Source organism: Chinchilla lanigera, unplaced genomic scaffold (assembly GCF_000276665.1).
Source record: "Chinchilla lanigera isolate Chin_1 unplaced genomic scaffold, ChiLan1.0 scaffold00004, whole genome shotgun sequence".
NCBI classification, from domain to species: Eukaryota; Metazoa; Chordata; class Mammalia; order Rodentia; family Chinchillidae; genus Chinchilla; species Chinchilla lanigera.
The window spans coordinates 38,897,494-38,919,918 of record NW_004955405.1 but is presented as its reverse complement, the minus strand read 5'-3'; the positions used below and the strand labels follow the sequence as shown (position 1 = coordinate 38,919,918).

At 47.9% G+C, this 22,425-nt stretch overlaps 2 protein-coding genes across 5 annotated transcripts in view; both read right to left on the bottom strand.

Moving 5' to 3' along the window:
* Txnrd1 (thioredoxin reductase 1) overlaps positions 1-22,425 on the bottom strand; it is a 64,854-nt gene that overhangs the window by 8,697 nt on the left and 33,732 nt on the right. For 3 of the 4 annotated variants that reach the window (XM_013518916.1, XM_005374593.2, XM_013518927.1), the window contains 10 exons: positions 15,915-16,037; positions 14,678-14,750; positions 13,549-13,668; positions 8,020-8,162; positions 7,528-7,643; positions 6,329-6,554; positions 4,066-4,158; positions 3,437-3,513; positions 2,865-3,021; positions 1,198-1,305 (listed from right to left, as the gene is read on the bottom strand). In XM_013518916.1, coding sequence (XP_013374370.1) covers positions 1,198-1,305; positions 2,865-3,021; positions 3,437-3,513; positions 4,066-4,158; positions 6,329-6,554; positions 7,528-7,643; positions 8,020-8,162; positions 13,549-13,668; positions 14,678-14,750; positions 15,915-16,001 — 1,200 coding nt within the window. In that variant the 5' untranslated portion in view covers positions 16,002-16,037. Of the gene's footprint in view, positions 1-1,197; positions 1,306-2,864; positions 3,022-3,436; positions 3,514-4,065; positions 4,159-6,328; positions 6,555-7,527; positions 7,644-8,019; positions 8,163-13,548; positions 13,669-14,677; positions 14,751-15,914; positions 16,038-17,730; positions 18,081-22,425 lie in introns of those variants that run through there. The other variant, XM_013518908.1, reaches the window with a different exon arrangement.
* Eid3 (EP300 interacting inhibitor of differentiation 3) lies at positions 21,862-22,425 on the bottom strand (the record flags this gene model as incomplete). The annotated part of the gene is given in 1 exon segment (XM_005374672.2): positions 21,862-22,425. A coding segment is annotated over 1 exon segment (397 nt), but the record flags the coding sequence as incomplete, so codon positions are not given.

Sequence of the window (22,425 nt, the reverse complement as noted above, 5' to 3'; positions counted from 1 at the left end):
AAGAAAAAAAAAAAAAAAAAAAAAAAAATCAGAAAAAAGAAAAAAAGACAAAAAAAAAAAAAAAAATCAGAAAAAAGAAAAATCTGAACCCCAAAACATTTCTGGTCTGAAGCACTTTGGACTAACATACTCAACCTAGAAAATTACTGAGAAAAAAAGCCTAAAAGGAAACATGCAAAAACATTACTCTTCATATATTAAAATTTCCTTTTTGATATTTTCCTAATTCTTCAAACTTTCTATAGTGAAAGTATACAATTAAAAAAGTCACTGTGCTCCTAGTGGACTAAAATATGTTTTGTTTTTTGTTTTTTTGGTTTTTCTCCAGTACCAGGAACCGAACTCATGACCTTGCACTTGCCAGGCAGGCGCTTTGCCGCTGAGCTAAATCCCCAGCCCTGGACTAAAATATGATATGCTAAAATAGCGGTATATAATAAAGGAAAAAGAATAAAATATTTAAAATAAGCTTTTGTATCATAAAATAGACTTTTATTCACAAATCTGGGTATTTAGAAGGTGTTGTTGAAGTTTTTTTCTCCCAAAGGAATTAAAGGCAGCACCAGTTGCTTGAATAAAAACCTCTGCACCTTCCTTGACTACATTAGCTAAGAGGGGAGCGGTGAAAGCAGTATAAATTACACAGTAATGCTAGAAGCAAAACTATTTATTACTTATGATCAGAGCAGTAGCACAACAGCTAATTTTTAGTTTTCTTCTCATTTTCTGGTATATTTTTCATATTTCAACAATACTGTTTTAATATCAAAAGAAACCAATAAATGTGATTTTAAAAAGCAGAAGGAGTTCTTTACTGGGTCAAGTGACAAATGTGGAAAGTGAAAGGTAGATCAGATGAAACTACTGTATCAGTACTAAGTTTCCTGCAAATGCTCACCGTACTGCGTTCTACGAGAAAACGCCCCTGCTCACACTACGCACACACTGAGGTGACACAGGGCCTAAAGGAGCGTTCCTTCCTCTCCGTCTCTCATGGTTCAGAAGAAAATAAATACAGACACAGACCCAAAGAGAAGAAATACAAAAAGAAAGAAAATAATAGGTAAAGTGTAATACATAAACCTGAGTTGTGAGAAGTTCTTCGCACTGTGTTTCAACATTTCTATATACTTAAAATCGCTTCAGAATTTTGAAGAACTACAGCAGTACCACAGGAGAAAACAAGGGGGAACTTGCCTCCACGTTGTCTTCCCCGAATTTCTCCACAGCTTTCTCCTCAGAAAGGCCACAGGCACCGTACTCCAAAGGCGTGAACACCGTGGTTGGGACATTCTCGTAGTCACACTGTTTCACAGCAGAGGAAAACAATTAGGACAGGCGAACTTGTAACTTACAAAAACTAAAGGGTTTAACTTTAAAAGGTCCGAAGCTGGGAGAGCAAAGCAAGTAATTTTCAAGCAGAAGCGCACGAAGGCCCAAGCTCGGGCACTAAGCGATGGCGCCGGGAGCCCTCGACTTATGCGGAAGGTCTCGGTAGCAGTCTCAAGTCCAGCAGGACTGACTATGAAGAAGATTCCCATGGCTTTTCTTTCCCCTTCCCAGCTGAGGTCACCAGTAATGACCACTTTTTCTCCTCCAATAAAACAGCAAAAAACAATATAGGGTACAAGATACTGACAATCTGGTATTAATTAGTGATAGAAAGTAATAGAACTGTTTGAAACATCAATCGGATAACACATATTAAGAGCCATGAAAGTAGCCTATGACTTTGGCTCACTAATTCTACTTTTCAAAAGTCTATGATCACCATGTTACGACAGTTACATATCACGTTATCATGATCAGAACAACAGGTGAGACGTAATTTAATACACAGAGAAGGCCACAGGCATTGAGTACTGCTGCAGTACTTAATCCAGCAGTACTGAAACGGCTTTAACAAGGCAGTAATTGGAAGTAGTCCTAGAATACAAGAGACTCGCAGTGTACTATCACGTACCCATTAAAGTGCCAGTGAAAGCCACAGAAACATTTATTATGTCACAACCCAGAAGAACTCCAGGTCAGAGTACATGTCACTAGTACAGTCTGCGACATGCTCATTACTGTGCCCAGTGAAAGCACCCGTGACGACTGACAGTCACAGGAAATGGCACTGCTAAGCTCTCTCTCCTCTGCCATCTCGTCCTGTGCAACATGACTAAGAGTTCCAGTTTCCCACAGTGACTTTGAAAAAGCCACTTTACTACATTAGCACTAGCATGCAGCATTTCCCACACCCAAGAACAAAAGGTTGTTTTGTTTTGTTTTGTTTTGAAAGAAAAGACAGGGGAATAAGGCCTGAACATACCGACACCATTACCTAATCTCCAAACCCTTTCATAGCCTACATAGGTGCCAAAGAAGATTTAGAAAATTATACTTATCATGGTAATAATGAAATTGATAGAAAAATGCAACAACTTATAAGAGCAAGCTGTTTTTATTCTTAGTGTGACTTCAAAAGTAACAATTTTCACAATAAGTCACAAATAGATAGCAGTCTTAACAACGTGTTATTTGGAAGATAGTTAATAAAGCACACCTAGGATTTCACAACCAAAATTACTCAAGGCCTGGAAAATTTCCCAACTGCAATCCTGTAGATAGGGAACTGAGAGTAGTATTTGAAAGGGTATCTTAATAAGCCAGGCCTAGTAGCACACATCTGTAAGCCCAGTCCCTCAGAGGCTGAGGCAGGAAGATTGAGAGTTCACGCCCAACCTGGACAATTCAGCGAGATCTTGTCTACATACAAAACACAAAACAGAGTGGAAACAGCTCAGTGCCAAGGCCCTGAGGCCCATCCCAGCGCTGCCGAAAAACAGAGGTGCCTTGGTGGGCGGCGGCACCTCGCTCACCTTCACGGTGGAGCCGCCGTACAGCCGCTGGGCCAGCAGCCTCCCCGCCTGGATGGCCACGGGGGTCAGCTCCAGCTTGCCCTCCAGGATGTCGCCGATGGCGTAGATGTAAGGCACGTTGGTCTGCTCCTCATCTGTGACAGGAATTTTTCCAGTCCTGCAAACGCGTTCAGTTAAAAACCACCAAGTACCGTTATGAACTAAGTAGATCTAAATCCTCCGTCCAAGGAAGCCCCACACGGACTGGAGCTGAGAACAAGGCCGAAAGGCACAGAGGCACCGAGCCGCTTACTGATCATTCTGGCCATTATTTGGAAAATCAAGAAATGAGAAAACCGCAAGGAATCTTACAATATATGGTTAAAAGTGAGGCCCAGGGTTTAATTCCTACTACAGAGGGAAAAATAAATAAGAGCGAGAACTCTCAACTGTAAGAACAAAACTAACCCAAGACGAAATGTGAATGTGAGGGGCACCTCCACCCGCGGCAAGAATTAAAGCCTGAAACTCCACGGATCGGTGCTGCAAGTAAGTGAAGCAGTACTCAACGTGACACAGGAGTTTTTTCTTACTTTTCATTGATCTTCACCCCCACGGTTTCTAAGCCAATGTTTTTCGTACAAGCATCTCTTCCTATTGCCAGCAACACCTGGGAAATTAAGATACAAAATATTAATGTAACAAAAGTCCTCACAGGAGTCATTTAATCACAGTTTTCTCATCACTAAGCTAATCTAATTTAATTTCCTAGACCTGGATGTAAATATTTCATTTAGAAAATAATGTAAAACAAATCGAAGCCTTTAACCGTATTTTTTAAAAATCCTTCGAACATGACACAGCCGAAACCCTTTTCTACGCCTCACTGACACAGGGAGTTAATGCCGTAATAAACGCAGCCCGGTTCGGAGACAAGGACCGCACAGCCCAAGTGGAATCAAGTCATTCTCTAGGCGCTGAGCCGGGCAGTGAACAAGAGATGGGGGATAGACGAGCTGCAGCCCATTCAAACCTTCTGGTGCTCTTTCTAGCCAACTGACAAATGTTTTAAGTCACAGTACAGAAAATCTGCAGCCATCCTTGTTCCCAAACAGATCGTCCTAGAACAGGCACCGCACCTGTACGTTTCACAAACAGCAGTCGTTCCAAGCCCGGGACCGACGCCCACGGGCACGTCTTCACCTCCTAGCCCGCTCCTTACCGTGTTGTACTCTCCTTCGATGATCTCCTTGCTGTGCGTGGACTGTGCTGTCACCTTCAGCTGGCCTGGGGTCCCTGCTTTAATTTGTTCAATCTGTGAAAGAGATAAAGTTTTGCTCTGAAACAAAGATATTATCAAGGAGGATAACTGTAGCTCTTGCATCTCTCTAACCCAAGCTGAACATAAAATGTGGCTTGAAAAGTCTTTTATGTCCCTCCCTCCCGCCCCTTCACGTGATTAGGATGCTAAGTGATTCTTCGGTACCTTATTTCTTCTCACCGCTGTTATTTGTTAGAAGGCCTTTTATCACATGGCTCTTAAACAGTGGAACCCAGAGAGAAAAGTAGAAGGACAGAGAAGATACACCAAAATCCCTAAAATCGAACCATCGAACCAGAACCATTAACCACACACAGCCACTGCTGCCCAAAATCAGAGTCCCTTCTGTCTACACGCGCGCTGCTAGCGTTCAGTGACAACGAAGATGCTGAGAAAAGCCGAAACTGATTTAAACAGCAGCTCAAGTCCCGAAGCCAACTGGGTAAGGAAACGTGTATTCCCCATAAGCCCAGGCCCGCGAAGCACAGGAGACGAACATGCCCCGAACACAGCCGGGCACACGGACACGGCCACAACCGCACACGGGCGATGCATTCAACGGTCTGCAGCTACCCTTTGTCTCTGACTAACAGGCATATCACGCACTTCTGTAAACTATTTCCTGGGAGATCAGTAAAACGGCCTGTGATTTTAACTCTACCTTTAAATAGAACTGCCCTGGTCTGGTCACACTGTCAAGAGTCATTTTATTTTTGGTATCAATAAAGAGTGAAAAAAAGTGAACATCTTCCCGAATTCCCTTTCTGTTTTACACAGTGGGCCTCTTCAATGTGCTGCAAGTCTTTCCTGTTGAAGTTCAAACATTTTACTCTTTAGAGAGGAGTTGAAATGGCCTGAAGCTCAGATCTGATTCAGCATGGCAAGGAACACGACTGTAATCCCAGCACTGGGAGGCTGAGACAGGAGGATCGTTGCGAGTCCGAGACCAGCCTGGGCTACAAAGTGAGCTCAAGGCCAGCCTGAACTGCAGAGAGAGACCCTGTCTCACAAAGACAAACAACGAAACAAACCCAGAGTGGTAGAGAAGGGCTTCGTCCTCTCCCTTCTCTCTGGGGGCAGCTTCCTCCCCACAGAGCTCCGAGCACGCACACCATGTTCTTCAGCAAAGCGCACCCTGCCCCTCCACAGACCGTCCTCCACTCGGTCACCTCCACCACAGCGAGAGTTCAAGGCCCACGAGGGGACTCAGACACCCAGTGACCGGGGTTACCGGGCACTGCCACCAGGTTGCCAGAAGGGTTCCCAGCCCCCTCGTGCTCTAGCTCGTATTTACATGGCAAGATGTTAGTTTTCTATCAGTACAGCACATTCCTCACAGCAACTCTCAAGCAGATGTTCCCATCTTCCTTACTTTGCCAAAGTAACCAAGGCTCAGAGACGTTACATAACTCTCCCTGGATCACACAGCAAAAAACTAGCAAGAAGGCACCTCAACCCAGATCAGACCGATTCCCAAACTATACTCTGCTCTCCACATTAAGAAAGTCACGGTCATGCAAATATTAACTTACTGAGACAGGGAGAAACACTTAGCTAATACTTCTATGCCTTGATAAGGCAGTCTCACCGCTCCTTGCACTGAAGGAATTGGCTAGTCCTGCAGAGGTACCCTAAGCAACCTACTCTGTCACTCTTAGGTTTCAGAACATTTGTGGTAAGGCTAACAAATCTCAGATACGACTTGGGAAAGTTTAGGTCAATTAAAGTGAGCCAAAAAGCCAGCCCACTAATAGAATGAAATCACTGTTCCCGGGGAAGCTGGAATTACACGCAGCATATACGTCAGCTACACTATATACCCAGGAAAATGTCTTCCGGAGAAGAAACCACCCAGGCTAGTCTTGAATTCTTCCAATCTCTGGGACTTGGACAACAGACCGAAGACAGTACTAACCAATGTCTAAGGCAAATATTAGACAGCAAAGTAGCAAAGAGAACACGAACAGAGGAAGGGACTGTACCCAAGAGCGACGCTCCTCAGGCAGCAGACAGGGCCAAGAGCATGTACTGGCACGTAACAGCAAGGAGCACAGGGTCCCTGATGACTTATAGGCTCACGGCCTGCTCCCACCACCAACCCAGCTCCTCTTCTTGCCTTCCTCGTGAACACAGAATTGACAAATTCGCAGACAGCCTCACTTACTTTAATTGGTACAAACTGTTTTATGAACTTGATGCCATGCTCCTGCATGTGTTCACCAATTTTGTTGGCCATGTCCTGGTCAAATCCTCTGAGAAGAATGGACCGGACCATCACGGTGACGTCTAAACCGATGCCGGCCAGGAATCCCGCACATTCCAAAGCGACGTAGGACGCTCCGACCACCAGGGTCTTGCCCGGGCAGTAAGGCAAGGAGAAAAGATCATCACTGAAAATCAATGGGGAGAGGGGTAAAACGTTCACATGTGAATAATGAGTAGATAGGAGGAAACAGTTCCACTTTCCTGAGAACAAAAAACTGTTAGTGTCACAAACGTCACTGCCTGCACGCGCACACGCACACACACACAATATAAAGAATTCTTGAGAAACCCTTAGATGTTCTCTTCCCTTTCTTGCCACTCGATGGCTCTGGGGAAGGATCTGAGGCTTCAGAAGCCGCCCAGCTTAGGCAGTCTAGGGTGTTTTGTTACAGCAGCGCATAGCCCAGGACAGAAGTGACAGCAGCTGCCGTCGGAGCTGCCCCGGGTGAGTCCAAAGGATGAAATCATTTTACCACAGAGGGAGCCTGGAGGAGACGAACGTGTGACACAATCAGAGGCCCCCCAGCAACAAGCATGGAAGAGGGCTGTCTGCCCACAACCCGTCTTCATGATTTCACAATTTAAAACCTCTGAACAAGTGTCAGCTGTGTGATCACCCAGCTGGCAAAAGGAAATCCATCACATGGCACAGCCCTCTGCCTGACGTGCAAAAGGTCCCTCTACAGGACAGCAGTGACTAGGGACCAGGATCGATGAACTTAAATGAAATGCCTTTCTCCAATTCCCTCAGTGCCCACTTTGCAAGTATGAAAAAGAACCATGATCCCAGTTTTGCAAAACTAAAGGCACATGCACCCGCACCATACTTGCTATACACCACGCCTGTGGGTGCCCATCTGTACGTGGGCACTGGGTCACTGCAGTCACACAAGCACGCCTCCAATACACACACATATCCGTACACAAGTGGGCTGGCCACGCAGTAACATTAACTATGTAGACTAGCCAGAATTTGCAGTTTGGAATTTTTCAAATGTTCTCTTGCTTAAGATATTTTCTCTTTAAGAATCAGACTAAGTGGGCTTGAGGAAAAAGCAAAATCCACAGTGGGCTTTTCTCCCTCCGTTTTCCCCTTACCTGCTAATGCAATACTCTTTGTCACCGGGGATGCCCAAGTAGCGCGGTCTTTCACCAGTAGCAATAAGGAATCGCTCTGCTGAATAAATCTTTTCTTTGCCCTTAATATTTGTTGCCTACGGAGAAACCAATGCGCCAACTTCAGGTGAGGAAGAATTCCTTAGAACTGCGAGCTTTAGAGTTAACAAAGGCTTTTCCACACAGTGTCTCTTCTGACGCTTGTAAAAGGTGCTAATACGAGGCGGGGGGAGGGCTGGGCAGTGACTGGACGTGCTCAAATCCAGCTGGCCTGGCCCAGGGCCCTGCGTCCACCACACCCCACAGGAGGCCACACGAGAGGGTGTCACAGCCAAGCCTCCAGACCCGTGTCTGGGTTGCAGCGGCAAATGATCTTAATTACAACACTTCCAAGTATTTCTTCTCCCCTAGCAGGAACCAAAGCTCAAAAAAGGAAGAAAAAAAAAACAAAACTGCACAAGATGTGAGGCTGACCTTAATCCTGTGAGGACCAATGAACTGGCCATAAGCGTTCTCGTAGACGACCTTCTTCTCCCGAAGAGCTACTCGGTAGCCCCAGTTCAGGGAGCTGATGTGGTTCTGCACGGCTTCCGTCATCTTCTCCCAGTCATGTTTAACTGCGTGAGAAAACAGCACAGAACATTTAGCAATTCAACCGCCCAGCAAACCCAAGTTTCTCGGCAACACCTCATCCGAATGCCAAGAGCAGAGCTTCTTAATCTAAAGGAGCAAGTCCTCCACGCTGAGAAACAAGCCACGTTCGCTCTCCTCTTCACTCCTCTCTGGTTTTGTAAGACATCTGTACGACTAAGTGACACAAGCTTTCCTGGAAGTTCTCAGGGTGGAAACAGCCATGGCACCAACGTTTTTCCCTGTGTAGAAATGGAGTGGAATTTACCTGGGCTGTACCTGTAACAAACTCCTCAGAGACCTCACACAGCCAGGGACAGAGTTAGCGAGCCAGCAACGGTGTCCGTGCAGCAACTGGCGTGCCGCGGCATCAAGGGTCCCCCTGCCTGCCCGCTTCTTGGTAAACAAGGGTTTCCTGAGATGCAGCGCAGCACCTCGTCGGCTCACGCTGCAGGGGCGCTGTGTCAGGCGACACGTGTGGCCCCGGAAGCCTCGAACGTTCGCTATCTGCCCTCTGCGGAAGAGGCTGGAGAACTTCAGCGTCTGCCTTACTGCCCGACCCCTCGCCTCTCCAGAAAGTTTTATATTATCCCAAGTAAATAAGCCCTCTGCGTCCCTAAAATACTGAACTTCAAAATCTTAATGGGTAAGAATCAGCCTTTTGTCACTCATTGGTTAACGTGTTGCCAATGGTGAGCAAACGATCGGGACACAGATGAACTACACTCCGGCGGCGCGCACCAGGGAGGCCCTGGGGAATCTGTAGTTTGGAAGCAAAAAAATACGCCACAAATTCAAATTCCTCTCATGGGAATGAGGACCGGAAGGCACAGGCTCGGTGTCAAGCAGCCCGCCACACAGGACATGGTGAGACCGGGCCTACGAGACCCAACAGCCGTGCTCCACAAGCACAGTCAGCGCAAACACGAGGTTGACCGTGGGTACTCAGTCCGTGCGATCATAAAATGTACGATGTTAGAACCGAGGCAGACCTGAAGAGATCGCTCAGCGCGGGGGCTACAGAGGCTGTGGTGTCCGGAGGACCAGGTGCTCGGGGGCCCGGGGTGCCGAAGAGACCCTGGACTACACTTCTGCCTGAGGATTTTGATTCCGGGGCTGTGGGGGGCTGAGGCAGGAGGACTGCAACTCTGAGCCCAGCTCTCGGCACTTTAATGACTTTCTGTGATCTGGCCGCCCACAAAATTTAAACTACGAAGGGGTGAGGATGTAGCTCAGTGCACAGGCAGACGTGCTATTTGCTCACCGGGAGCAGAAGGGCACAGTACTCCCCTTACTTCTCTGTCCAGTCATCTACCTGCAGTGGTTACCTGGACATTACCAGTGGCTTCCCAGATCCTCCCCCGTTAACCAGAGTACTGTGTTGTACGGAAATCCCAGACACACTGCACTGATGGTTACTGTGACTTCGCTGCCACTTAATAACCAGCTGATTACCCAATTCCTCAATCTCCCTTCCCCACTGGAGCGCCTGCCCCCTTGGCGCAGTGGATGGCCCCCCTTGTGCCCCCACATCTAGTGAGACTGCTCAGGCAGAAGGAACCTAAATGGCGGCCGACAGCGGCAAAGCGCTCGAGCCGCTGCGACATGACCATGCTGCCACCCTCAGTTCCCGCCGCACACGCAGCCGGGGGTGACTGCACTCCAGCTCTCTGGCTAGGGCTGTGCCGCCGCCTTTTTTTTTTTTGCGGTACCCGGGATCGAACTCACAACCTCGCGCTTGCCAGGCAGGCGCTTACACCACTGGGCTATATCCTCAGCCCCTGTGCTGCCTTCTGACAAGGCCTGTCAAGGCTGAGATCTAGAATGCTCTCCCAAAACCTCCTGAGTCCAGGGGCTGGGCTTCTGGAAGGAAATCAGAGCACAGTGAAACATGACGCCAGGAGCCAGGCCTGGCTGGCAGAGGCTGGTCACGGGCCTGGCCACGGTCTGTGCCTGGACGCCCCTCCAAAGCCCCAGGCAGTCATGGAGGGCGGCTAGGGTTGATGACCGGTCCAAGGTCCAGTGCTGGGATGATGGGTGTGAGTGCCACCCACCCTGGGCGGGTCGCCTGTATACAATATAAGGGAGGGAAAGAGGCGTGCTCTCTGCCGCTCCTCCCTTTCGCTCTTGCTGCTTTTGCTGTGTTCCTCCACCACGAACTGTAGCCCTCTGCCATGTGCCACCCTGCCTTTGAGCCAGCCAAGTAGGGACTGAAACCTCCAAACTGTGAGCTAAATAAACCTTTCCTTCCCTAATTTTGGGCGTCAGGCATTTTGTCTCAGCAACAAGAGAAAAGAAACCAAGACAGACCCCCACACGCGTCTCTCCCTCCCCGGACCCGCCCTTCTCTCTCTGCTCCTGGCTGCCAGGATACCCAGCATGGCCGGTGAGGCCTCCGAGCCGGCCAGGCAGGACTGGCTCACACCTCCGGGTGCCCTTGTGCCCTCACAGCAGCTGGGCTGCAGTCGACTCTCCGGATGGGCCTGTGCAGCACGGAGAGCCAGGCCACATGCCCAGGTACAACGGTGGAAACTGAACTAACACAAGGACTGCAGTTTTTAACATGTTTGGAGACATTTAAACGCCGAAGCACTACAGAGGCAGGAATTAGTCCAATTCCACCCAGTGTGATCGACAAATACAGTGACTGTCTACTTCAGACACACCCCCTCCCTCCTTTCGAACACACCCACCCCTCCCACCCACCGCTCTCGCCACTTTCTGCAGCAGCTCTGGAGCCCTCTTTTGTATCTTCAGTTGTGCTGCCATGGCTACTCCAATGTCCTGAATTCATTCAAAACATTCCCCTTTCATGGTCATTAAGAGCCAGAAACCAATGCCAGATCCGGTGAACAAGTTGAGTTAGGACGCGTGTCTTTTCTTTTTGAGACAGGGGCTTGCTATGTAGCGCAGGCTGGCCTCAAACTCATTGCAATCCTCCTGCCTCGGCCTCCTGAGTGCTGGGATTGCAGGTGTGCAGCACTGTGCCCAGCACACATCATGTTTTTTACAAGCCTGCCTTTCTGTTTGGCAGCAAAAGCATTCAGCACACTTTGATGACATCTCATAAAGGCAGTCATAAAAGAGGACTTACAGAGCTGCTGCAGAAAGTGGCAAGAACAATGGGATAAGAATGTTTAAACCAAAGGAAATATTTTGAAGGGGATTCATGGCAATGTGCCTTTAATGAATATTTTAAAAATGTAGCCGGGTATGGAGGTGCACGCCTGTAATCCCAGCACTCAAGAGGCTGAGGCAGGAGGATCTCTTTGCGTTTGAGTTCAGTCTGGGCTACATAGTGAGTCCAAGGCCAGCCTGAACTACCCAGTGAGACTCTGTCTCAAAAACAAACAAATAAACAAACAAAAAGTAAACATTCACTATATAGTTTGACCGCACCTTGGCTAGCCAGGAAAATAAGGGCTGGATGACCTGTCCGAGGCCGTATGCACATGGGCAGCACGCACACGCGCATGTTTCACTGTATGCGCAACATCAGATCAGCGGTGTGATGGGCAAACATAGCCTAAAACTCTGCAGGCCCCCTTGTGAGCTAACGACCTAGCTTTCTATGCAATGACAACGTGATCCAAAATCTTCTCAAATACTTAATCTTTTAAAGACATGACTAATTCTTGAGCCTAAGAGAACTCAAACAGATAAATCTGAGCAATATAAAGCCCATCAATCTTCCAGAAAGGACCAGTTCAACTTAAGTGAGCTCAAGGTAACTCTTTTTAAAGACCTGAGCTCTTCTCTGGGTACTTTCAGTTTGTTTTCTTTCTTTCTTTCTTTCTTTCTTTCTTTCTTTCTTTCTTTCTTTCTTTCTTTCTTTCCTTTCTTTCTTTCCTTTCTTTCCTTTCTTTCCTTTCTCTCTTTCTCTCTTTCTCTCTCTCTCTCTCTCTCTCTCTCTGTCTCTCTCTCTCTCTCTCTCTCTGTCTCTCTCTCTCTGTCTCTCTCTCTCTCTCTGTCTCTCTGTCTCTCTCTCTCTCTCTCTCTCTTTCTTTCTTTCGTTTTTTTGGCCTTTTTGAGACAGGGTTTCACTATGCAGCTCAGGCTGGCCTTGAACTCACTTTGTAGCCCAGGCGGGCCTCGAACTCACAGGGATCCTCCTGCCTCAGCCTCCTGAGTGCTGGGATTACAGGCGTGTGCCACCACGCCTGGCCTCGTACTTTGAGTTTGAAGTTTGGGAGAAAGGCAGGTCATAAGCCAAGCCCTGGACCTGAGGGATGTGGGACCACCTATCACCTCCTGGGGCATTCAGCAGGTTCAGGTTCTGCTCTGCTCAGGTCCCCTTGGTCCCTCGGCACCCTGGGGCTGCTCGGTGTCAGAGAAGAAAAGTCCCACTAGAAAGCAAGAGGGCTGCTCTCAAGGAAGACGGGATGTGCTGCTGCTCTGGCAGTGGAGAAGACGTGGAGCTTCACCTGCGGGGATGCCTGGATCCGCAGCCTCCCTCTGGGTTTCCATGGCCTCACCTGAAAAATACTCCAAGCTTCTTTCCAGTGCTAAGACCCCATGAAACAAAACAATGAGCTAGCTACATCCGCCATATTCCTCTCCCCCTTCACAAACAGGGGGAAGTTACTACTCCTGGCAGGCACTGCATACGTGCGTACACACTCACGCACGCACACCCTGCTTCAGAACAGAGGCTAAAGGACCTCAGCGAAGATCCCAGCACACACGTGCTTGCCCACTTGGGAAGGGGACTTAAAACAGGGCACAGCCTTCTAACATTCTCATCCAAGTCCTGGACAGACTCTGCTGCTGAGAGACACAGGAAGGGTTAACGCAAAATGAGCAATTAGGTATGCCTACCTTAAAATCTAGCAAGAGGAAAGAAACACAAAGGAAGTAAAACCATTGAAACAGTTCGATAAATAACTTATCTAAGCTTAGATAAAGATACTGGGAGGCTGGAATTGTAGGCGTGCCTCACCACGGCCAGCAAACTCTTGAGTATTTTAGACCAACAAGGCCCCAACAGTCCCTGCTCCTCCTCAACAAAGGATACCTGCTAGTGAAAGAATTCTCTAGCGAGAAAAATGCAACAACTTCCAAAGGAAGCAAATGAAATTTGTTCTTTCTTCCCACCACAAATACTGCAGGACTTCTTACACACGCCATCTGAGAAAGCACTGAGAGACTTCTGGTCCCCTTAGAGACACCAGATTCCAAGTGCAGCGTTCTTACCATAACCATGTGGATGATACCCGACAAAGGCTAACCACAGTGACTTTACCCATAAAAAATTCTACCAATGGAAATAACCTCCTGGGTATGTGTCAACCTTGTAAAAATAAATGATGCCCTACAAGATCCCAGCTCCGACCCCCACCAGCACCAGCGGAAGGGCGGCCTCCACCCCCATACCTGCGTCCTCGACCTTCCACCCGTAGTTGCGAGAGTCCTGCAGGGCTTGTCCTAACAGAGCCGCCTGGTGCATCAGTTTTTTAGGTATGCAGCCCACGTTCACACACGTTCCTCCAAGACCTGCAACGGCATTGGGAAATCAGTCTACAGCCTGTCTCTCAAGCCTCCAAGGAGAAAGTCAACAATTATTACGATGCAATGAAGACATTTTATAAGCCTAACGTGGCCAACACTGTTTTATTATTTTATCCCCAAGTCTCATGACGTTTCTAAAGTTTAGAGTGTTTTATCTACAGAGTAAGTAATGGCGTCCTAAAACAGAAGAGAAAGACAGGCATGGTGGTGCATGCCTGTCATCCTAGTACTCTAGGAGGCTGAGGCAGGAGATCCCAAGGTCAAGCCCTGCCTAGGCAACTTTGCAAGACCCTGTTCCACAATTTTAAAAGGGCAGGAAATGTAGCTTAATCTGTAGTACCAAGAAAAAAAAAATTTCCACAATCTCCATATACTTCAAAGATTCAAAATTGACTGACGGTTGCTAATGACGGCAGAAACTGAAACCCTCCCATGCGCTAACCCTGTATTTGCCATCGACTGCAGGCCTACAGCTGGTAAAAGCGCCGCTTTGCTGAGCACGGTTGGCATGCGCGGGTCTGAGCCACACACAAGACTCGGTGTGTCGCTCTTTGCTGTATCTCTCGGTTTGTAAGTGATCAAATGGGAGTATTTGTGGAAGACATAAATACTAAACACAACTCATCCCAAGCAGCAAGAGCTGACCAGTCAGGGATCTGATTTCAGTTCTTGCTGAATGCAAGAGGTGGATTTAAAACACCAAGCTTACAAAGTTGAAATTTCTGATTACTAAGCCTCCAAGTAGAATAGATTTCACAAACATTTACCTTAAAGTCATAGGTTGTGGATAAAGTTTCTTCTACCTTGACTGGCAGGGAACCTAAGCTTTCAGTATTTAACTTGAGCTCCTGTTAACTAAGCTCAAGTGCTATAGATACACAGGCTGGTTTAGTTTTACTTACTTTATTAGTTTGGATTTTAGAAACCATACAGATTATTCCCAGGGGAAAACCTGCTTCTTCAAAAACACTTTTAAAATATTTTAGAAGCTTACCCCATCTAGTTCCAAGAGGAGTTGGAGTGACAAAATCTAAGACCATCACCTTCTTACCATATTTGGCTGCCTCCTGGAAAAAAATATTACCAAAATGAGTGGGAAAAGTTAACACCACATGCTGGAAATGAGCTGCTAAAATCCATGCTGTTTTATTAAGCTGTAATGCCAAGATATAAGCAACTACTAACTCCCGGGAATTCTATATATCATGATCAATTCAGCTCCAGTGCAAAAATCACAGGGACCCCCAAAACAGGTGGGTAGCTTTAAAGATTAGGCAGATTTCAGTTGTAAAATTGTTAGAATCAGCCAGAAACCTTAGAATCCTCTTATGTAAGTCCACTCAAGTAACAGATGAAATAATAACCTGGAACACATGTGACCATTTCCAAGCAAAATGAAGTAGCTGATACAATTCCTGATAGCCTAAGACCCTTGACTCAATGTGTATCCTTCAAGATATCTTCAGAAGTATTGCAGAGCTTTACCCAATTCAGTTTCTAAGGCAGATTAGTGCAGTTTTCTTCTGAAATTGTTAGATTTCCTAAACTTTTCACGTGAGGAGCCCATTAAAAAGTTGAACCTGAAGTTGGGCCGGGGATATAGCTCAGACGCATAAGCACCTGCCTGGCAAGCACAAGGTCCTGAGTTCGATTCCTGGTACCAAGAAAAAAAAAAAAAAGAAAGAAAGAAAAAAGTTGAACCTGTGGGGTTCCCAAATCTGTCTTAGAAGGGGGAAGACAACCACCAGGCTCGTTCTGCAAAGTATCTTTCCTCTCATTGGAGGAGTGAGCTTTGTGCTGGCAATCACACCTGCACAGACCATGGGGGAGTCACAGGTCATCTTCAATAAGTTTAAGAATCTAACTTCCGTCTTTCTATTAGGGAGAAAAGGGGCTGTGGATATGAAAATCAAAGTCTGGTACTGTATTTATGAAGAAGAAATATATTTGTGTAATGTCAAACCATTTCCATACACCTTTCTTATTTAAAAAAAAAAAAATCAACCAAATTAAAACGGATGAAAATGTGTCCCAAAACACTGGGCCCTGTCCTTGTATACGAAGAACCTGTAATTCAGTCTAAAGAAATGATTCTGAAGTAGTACTTTAGCAGGTCTTGTCTAAGTTTATGTGAAAAATACAAGAATGGATCCAACACATTCAGGGAACCTGGAGAACTACCAGGGACATGAAGACTCTGACTGGCCCGGACTCCCAACCCAAGGCCTTGCCTTAGAAGCCGCTAGGCCGCCAGAGCCTCCACCGATGATGATGAGGTCGAAGTCGTAAGACGTGGGGAGGTCCTCCGAGCTGTTCATTTTCACTGCCTGTTGAAGCTTGCTCTCCTGAGAAACCTAAAGACAAACAATGGAAAGGAAGATAATTCAGCTTAAAAGCAGCAATATCAAAAGGCTCTAAAAGAAAATCTTTCTTAGGAAGAAAAAAAAAAAGGCTGGACATGATGGTGTCCACCTATAATTCCAGCACTCGGGAGGCTGAGGCAGGAGGACTGTGAGTTTGAGACCAGCCTGGGCTACAAAGTGAGCTCTAGGCCAATCTAAACTGCAGAGCAAAACCCTGTCTCAAAAAAGGGGGCGGGGGGGAGAAAATCTTTCTTTAAAAAAAGCAAAATGAATTTTCAAAGAAAAAAGTGGCAGGTTGGGCGTGGTGGCGCACGCGTGTAATCCCAGCACTCAGGAGGCTGAGGCAGGAGGATCATTGTGAGTTTCAGACCAGCCTGGGCTACGAAGTGAGCTCAAGACTAGCCTGAACTGCAGAGCGAGACCCTGTCTCAAAAATACACACAAAAGAAAGTGCTACTAAGGGCCAGGGATATAGCTCAGTGGCATAAGCGTTTGACTGGCAAGCCTGAAGTCATGAGTTTGATTCCCAGTACCACAAAAAAAAAGTGCTATTGGACTTACAGCCTACAAATGAGAACTCCCTGCAGCGGGGCTCGTACTTGCTTTCCTCTCAGGGCTGTCCCCCGCCCCACCCCCACCCCCGGCCTTTGTGCACCGCTGTTCACCGCGTCACCCTCACACTGCGCCTCCAAATGCCAGCGGCGCAGAACCAACCTAGCCCCAACCTGAGTTTGATCATCAGCCTTCCTTCCCTAGAATTTTAAAGCCAAGTTTTAAATTAGGGTTTTAAAAACGTGTACAGTACATTCTTAATGGAGCCACGGTCTTTACCCTCCAGTCACGGTGGAATGACTAAACCAGGCAGGGGCCTGACACAGGCATCACCCTCTCACCCTAGCGGTTCTAAAGCCAGCCAAATACTCAACACCGCTGCACTCTCGTCAGCTGAGGCACCAAAACCTAGATTCAGAAGAAGCACCGACCTGCGTAAAACGTTGAATGTGAAAGATCCTGCTTTTGCAAGGCATCATACAGTTTTATTTTTTGCAGGGCTGGGGGTCGAAACAGGACCTTGAGGCTACCAGGCCAAGTGCTCTGCCACTGAGCTACAACCCTGCCCTTGTGCACAATTTCAAACCAGTCTGACTCGATGAAGCTCATTCCTTTAATCCGCACGTGCTTCACGGCGCCTGTAATGTATGCAATTTCCACACACTTGCCATGCGTGTAAGAAACAGGCTTTGTAATTTTTGTTAGCGTACGTGTGCACTACGTAGTAAAGTGTACACTCACCTCTCGGAGGAGGTGCACGGACAAACACAGCTTGATTCTTTTATCCCACCTCCCTCCATCTCTAGATCTCCTTCCCCGTCTTCACTGTTACTATCACTTTTTTGCTGGCGTTCACTCACGCTTGCTGTGTATTTAGCACACACATACGGCGTACACGGTGCACCTTGAATCCTTCTGTTCCCTTCCTCTCTCCTCCCCATACCCTTGGTTTTGTTTTTTAAATATATCTCTGCCATACTTCATACTGGTTTGGAACACTGGGTGGTCCACTTAAGGCTACTTTTATTAAAATAAAAAAATCAAAAGATGACTGAAAAAGTTAACAAGCACACTAAAATGGCCTTTTAAAAATCAAGTTTTAACCCTAAAAAATAAAAAAACCCCAACTTACCGGCCCAGACTGCACATTTTTCTCCTGCCTACAATCAGGTGTAGGGGGCGAAAGGCGGGCCTTGGGGTCAGCAGAACAGGGCGCCTGGGATGCGGACGGGGGTGCCGTGCAGGGAGGAGGAGGAGGTGCGGGCCTGCAGATGTCCCCAGGCAGCCCAGGTGCGCATGCAGGTGGAGGTGGAGGCGCGGGAGGACGGACCCCAGGAAGCCAGCAGCAGTGGGGACAGTGACAGTGGGGAGACGGCTGCACCCTGACCGTCTGCACGGAAAGTCTGAGGTGGGAAGCCGGAAAACACAGCCAGTACTCGTCGGCGGGCATGACGGCCAGGGTCCTGCCTTCAGTGCCGGCCTCTGTGGGGGAAGGAGCTGGTGCTAAGAGCGGTTCAGATCAGAGGTCGGGGGCGCCACACGGAGGACGGGGCACACGGCAAGGAGGACTCGCCGGCTTGAAAGGTTAACAGTTAAGTGCAACTCTGTGCTTTTGGAAAAGAGCCATTTTTAAATTTCAACCGAATTTTTTTCTCCTAAACTTGGTAGACATGGTGAAGGAACACAATCATTAGGTGTCTACATGAAAAACACCCTTGGAATTACCCTCCTGCAACACACCTAATTACAGAGAATGCATCCTCACGTTGAACTCTACGTTCCTTAGGGAAATTCCCCATCTGATGGCATTCATATAGTGAAATTATAATAATCAGCACACAGGTTTTACAAAGGAACAGCTGAGGGCTCCTGGACATTCTAACCTGTAAAGTAAAACTGGTAAGACACTGATGGAGACCACTGTGAAGCGGCCCTAAGCAGGATTTAACATTAACCCACTGGCTTTCCGTGTTTGCTTGTGAGCCTGTCCAAGGCCCAGGCCCTTGTCTGGAGATGGGCAGTGCACTCACAGTAAGTGAAGCTCTCTGAGTCACTGGTTCCCGATGAGGCCTGTAATGGCAGGTGAAGCCAGGACACCTCAAAGGACAAGACAAGGTCACCGCGAAGGACAGCTGGCCCCAAACTCAATTAACTAGATAAACACTAGCTGCCGGCATCTCACTCCACAGTGGAGACCTTCCTGGAGATAACATAGTTCTCCTAAATGAACATAATGCATTACTTGGAGAAATCCTTGAGCAGTTCTGCCCAGATTCCTGCCTTTCTTCAGTACTCCCCTCCTTTGTTTGATAACTAAATAAATAAGGGCCACCCAGAGAAGATCTTTGTCTTGGCCCCCAGAGAACCTCAAATTCTGCTAGAGAGTTTTGATCATCCTGAAGTCCTAAAATCCTACCACTTGACTCTTATGAAAGCCTTCGCTGTTTGGGACACTGTAGCCGGATCAGTCTGCAATAACTAAGGGTAATATTAATGCGTTAAGACACAGTCACTGGCAACACTCAGGTGACCCCAGAACCAAACGTTATGTTTTTAAACTTTAACCTAACTGAAAATCAACATTGCTGCTGCTTCAATTCAGCTAAATGATACCCCACTTGAAACATGAAGAAGGTAAAGGTAGAAGACAGCACACACAGACAGGGAGGGTAAGGACAGGAAGAGGGAAACAGCCCAGGCTCCTCCAACTGCTGGAATAATGCGGCTGAGTGGCTGTTACTGGAGCTCTCAAGCCTACAGTCTTGGGATCCTTTCACAGGGAACACTTTTGTTAACGTGTTTTATGTATTAATATTCACTACATTAAAAAGTAAAGATTAAGAAAAAGTTAAAATATCAATACATTTTAAAATAGCAATATATCTACTATGTTAACATAAATGTCCTTGTTAAAATTTTTTAAATCAGTGAGAGGTGCTGTTTTCTGTGTGATTCTAATGTCTGACTCAACAAATGCAACTCATGCGCTGTAACGCTGCCCGTCAAGCCTGCTGCCAACTCCACAGCTGACTTGCAGAGAACAAGGCAACCGCATTTTTCTACTATGAAAACAATACCAAATGTGCCACGTGGTAGTGGGGTCTCAGAGGAGCCCCCCACCACACCGAGCGCACTACAGGAAGTGACATGGCCGACCCGTGGGCCTCCGTCACCTGTGGCCACTAGACCGTCCTCCTCCACGTCGCTGCCTGACAACGCCTGCGAAACTGGGACAAATACGCCAAGCTGTGGTGGCGGCACCGCGCGCAGTAGGCAGGACTGCACACCCTCACCCCCTTATGGCCGGCACCTTTGTGGAGGTGGCAGCTGGGTCCACCATCAGTCAGCTCCTGGTCGGCGCAGGGACCTACACACCCTCGAAGTGACCGGCCAGGAGACAGTCCCCGGGTCAAGGTTCAGGTAGCCTCACTGACGGCATCGTCCAGGAAGATCAAGGGGTGCTCATGGCAGGCATGCCGCTGGAGGGTGAGGCCACCCTCGGCCAGTGTGGGGTGGAAGCCCGGGCCAAATTCTAAAACTGTTTAGAGTAACTAACCTAACCACTCTACAGTGAGGTGTAACATGTAGTTTTTTTCGGTCTCAATGTTGCCTATTAACTGCCTTCTGAAGGTAAAGGTAAAGTCCACTGTTCCCCAGCCTAGGCTGGCAAAGTCAGAGGTCAAACTCCCGAGGTGGCCAAGCTGGGGAGAGGGCACGGCGACGGGGAGGGGCCAGGCTAAGCATCAGATGCAGTACAATCAGCACTCAGCCAACGTCACGCCCACCTTTGGCAAGAAGGGCCCCAGTGCCGACTCTTAAATCCTATGTAATCCTGGCTTTCTCTAATAAAGCCATTTTGCCAAGCCAAAAACAAAAAAGGTGAGCCGGGCATATAGCTCAGTGGCACAAGCACCTGCCTGGCAGCGCAACGTCCTGATTTCAATTTCCGGTACAAAAAATAAAAACAAACAAAAAAAGTGTTACATGGTGTTACTGATTCTGAAAGACAACCTCTTAAGAGAAACTAGGGAGGCCGGGTGTGGTGGCACACGCCTGTAATCCCAGCACTCGGGAGGCTGAGGCAGTAAGATCATTTCGAGTTCGAGACCAGCCTGGACTACAAAGTGAGCTCAAGGCCAGCCTGACCTGCATAGCAAGACCCTGTCTCAAAAAGAAAAAAAAAAAAAAAAAAAAACTAGAGAAACTAGGGAGCAGAGAAGAAATTAACCAACAAGGCAGCTCACAGCTGCATGCTTCTGTGTGACAAAACTCTTCCACCTCTAAGTATACTTTAGTAGCCCAGGTTATGCAGTTCTTGCCCAGCTTAACTTTCAAACACAAGTTTTCTCATAAATCTGTGGGCTCCCTTGTGCCTTCTCACAGCTCCACACACCTGCCCTCCTTCCTTCCCTGCCTGCAGCGCTCCTCCCATCTTCCAATTCCTCACCTCTCAGCCCTCTGGTGCTTTCACTACAGGGAGACACAACTTTTGTGGAATCCACTTACAGAAATGGTTTGGAATGAGTACCCACTCTTTTTTTGTTTTTTTGTTTTTGTCTTTTTGAGACAGGGTCTCGCTTTGCAGTTGTCACTTTGCAGGCTGGCCTTGAGCTCACTTTGTAGCCCAGGGTGGTGTCGAACTCACAACAATCCTCCTGCCTCAGCCTCTTGAGTGCCGGGATTACAGGCATGCGCCACCACACCCGGCTGAGTACCCACTCTTTACAGTGAGGTGTAGCATGTGGTTTCTTTGGTCTTCATGTTGCCTATTAACTGCCTTACAAAGCTTTTCTTAACTTTTCGCTCACTGATCCCCCAACCTAGTTAGGAGATCTTTACGAGCTTCTGGTTCACTTTAATCCAGGGAGCGATGCAGAATCACCCCACTTTGAGGGGGAGCAGTGATACTGGGGATGGAATCTAGGACCGGTCCTACTACTGAGCCATACCCGCCAGCCCTGACATTTTTGACACAGGGTCTTCCTAAATTGCCCAGGCTGGCCTGGACCTTGGTTCCTCCTGCCGCAGCCTTCCACATAGGTGGGATCTCAGGTGTGACCCATGGTACCTAACCCAGTATCTTTCAGTTGATGAAATTCAGAACTTTGTTTTGAGACAGGGTCTCCCTATGTAGCCCAGGCTGCCCTTAAACCCACAGTGATCCTCCTGCCTCACCCTCCTGAGTGCTGGCGGGATTACAGTCCGTGGGCCACTACACCTGGGCAGAATTTATTTTTATTAATGATAAGGCATCCAAAAAATCTCCCATAAACAGGCTGGCAGATGTTTTTTAATAACTGATCACGACCTTGTAAGTTACCAAGAAAAATATACTCAGAGGAAACAACTTCAAATGGTCTCAAAAATACTTTTTGCAAAAGATAGCGTATGTGCTTCAAAAAAAAAAAGACTGCCGCATTACGGAAACCCTTAGCTCGAGCCTGTGATCATGGCCTGGGAGATCTCGAAAGTGGCCACGATGTCCTCCCAGTCCTGCAAACTCAAGGCTATCACGCCCTGCTTCCGGCCGTAGGTGCCGGCGTTGCCCGCCTGGCTCGCGTCCACGGGCTCCAGCACGGGCAGCTCGTCCTGGTCCAGCCGCATCCGCGCGAAGCCGTCCCTGATGAGGAAGGACACGTGGAACATGTTCTCCACGGTGCGCGCGAACGAGCGCGGGTCCACCACGAACTCGAAGTAGGACACGGGCGCGCCGGGGCACTTGCGGAAGCAGGCCTGCAGCAGCCCCAGGACGCGCTCCACCTCGCGCTCCGTGGTCTCCTGCGGGACGCTCAGGTCCAGGCGCGCCAGCTTGGTGGGCGCGGCCGGG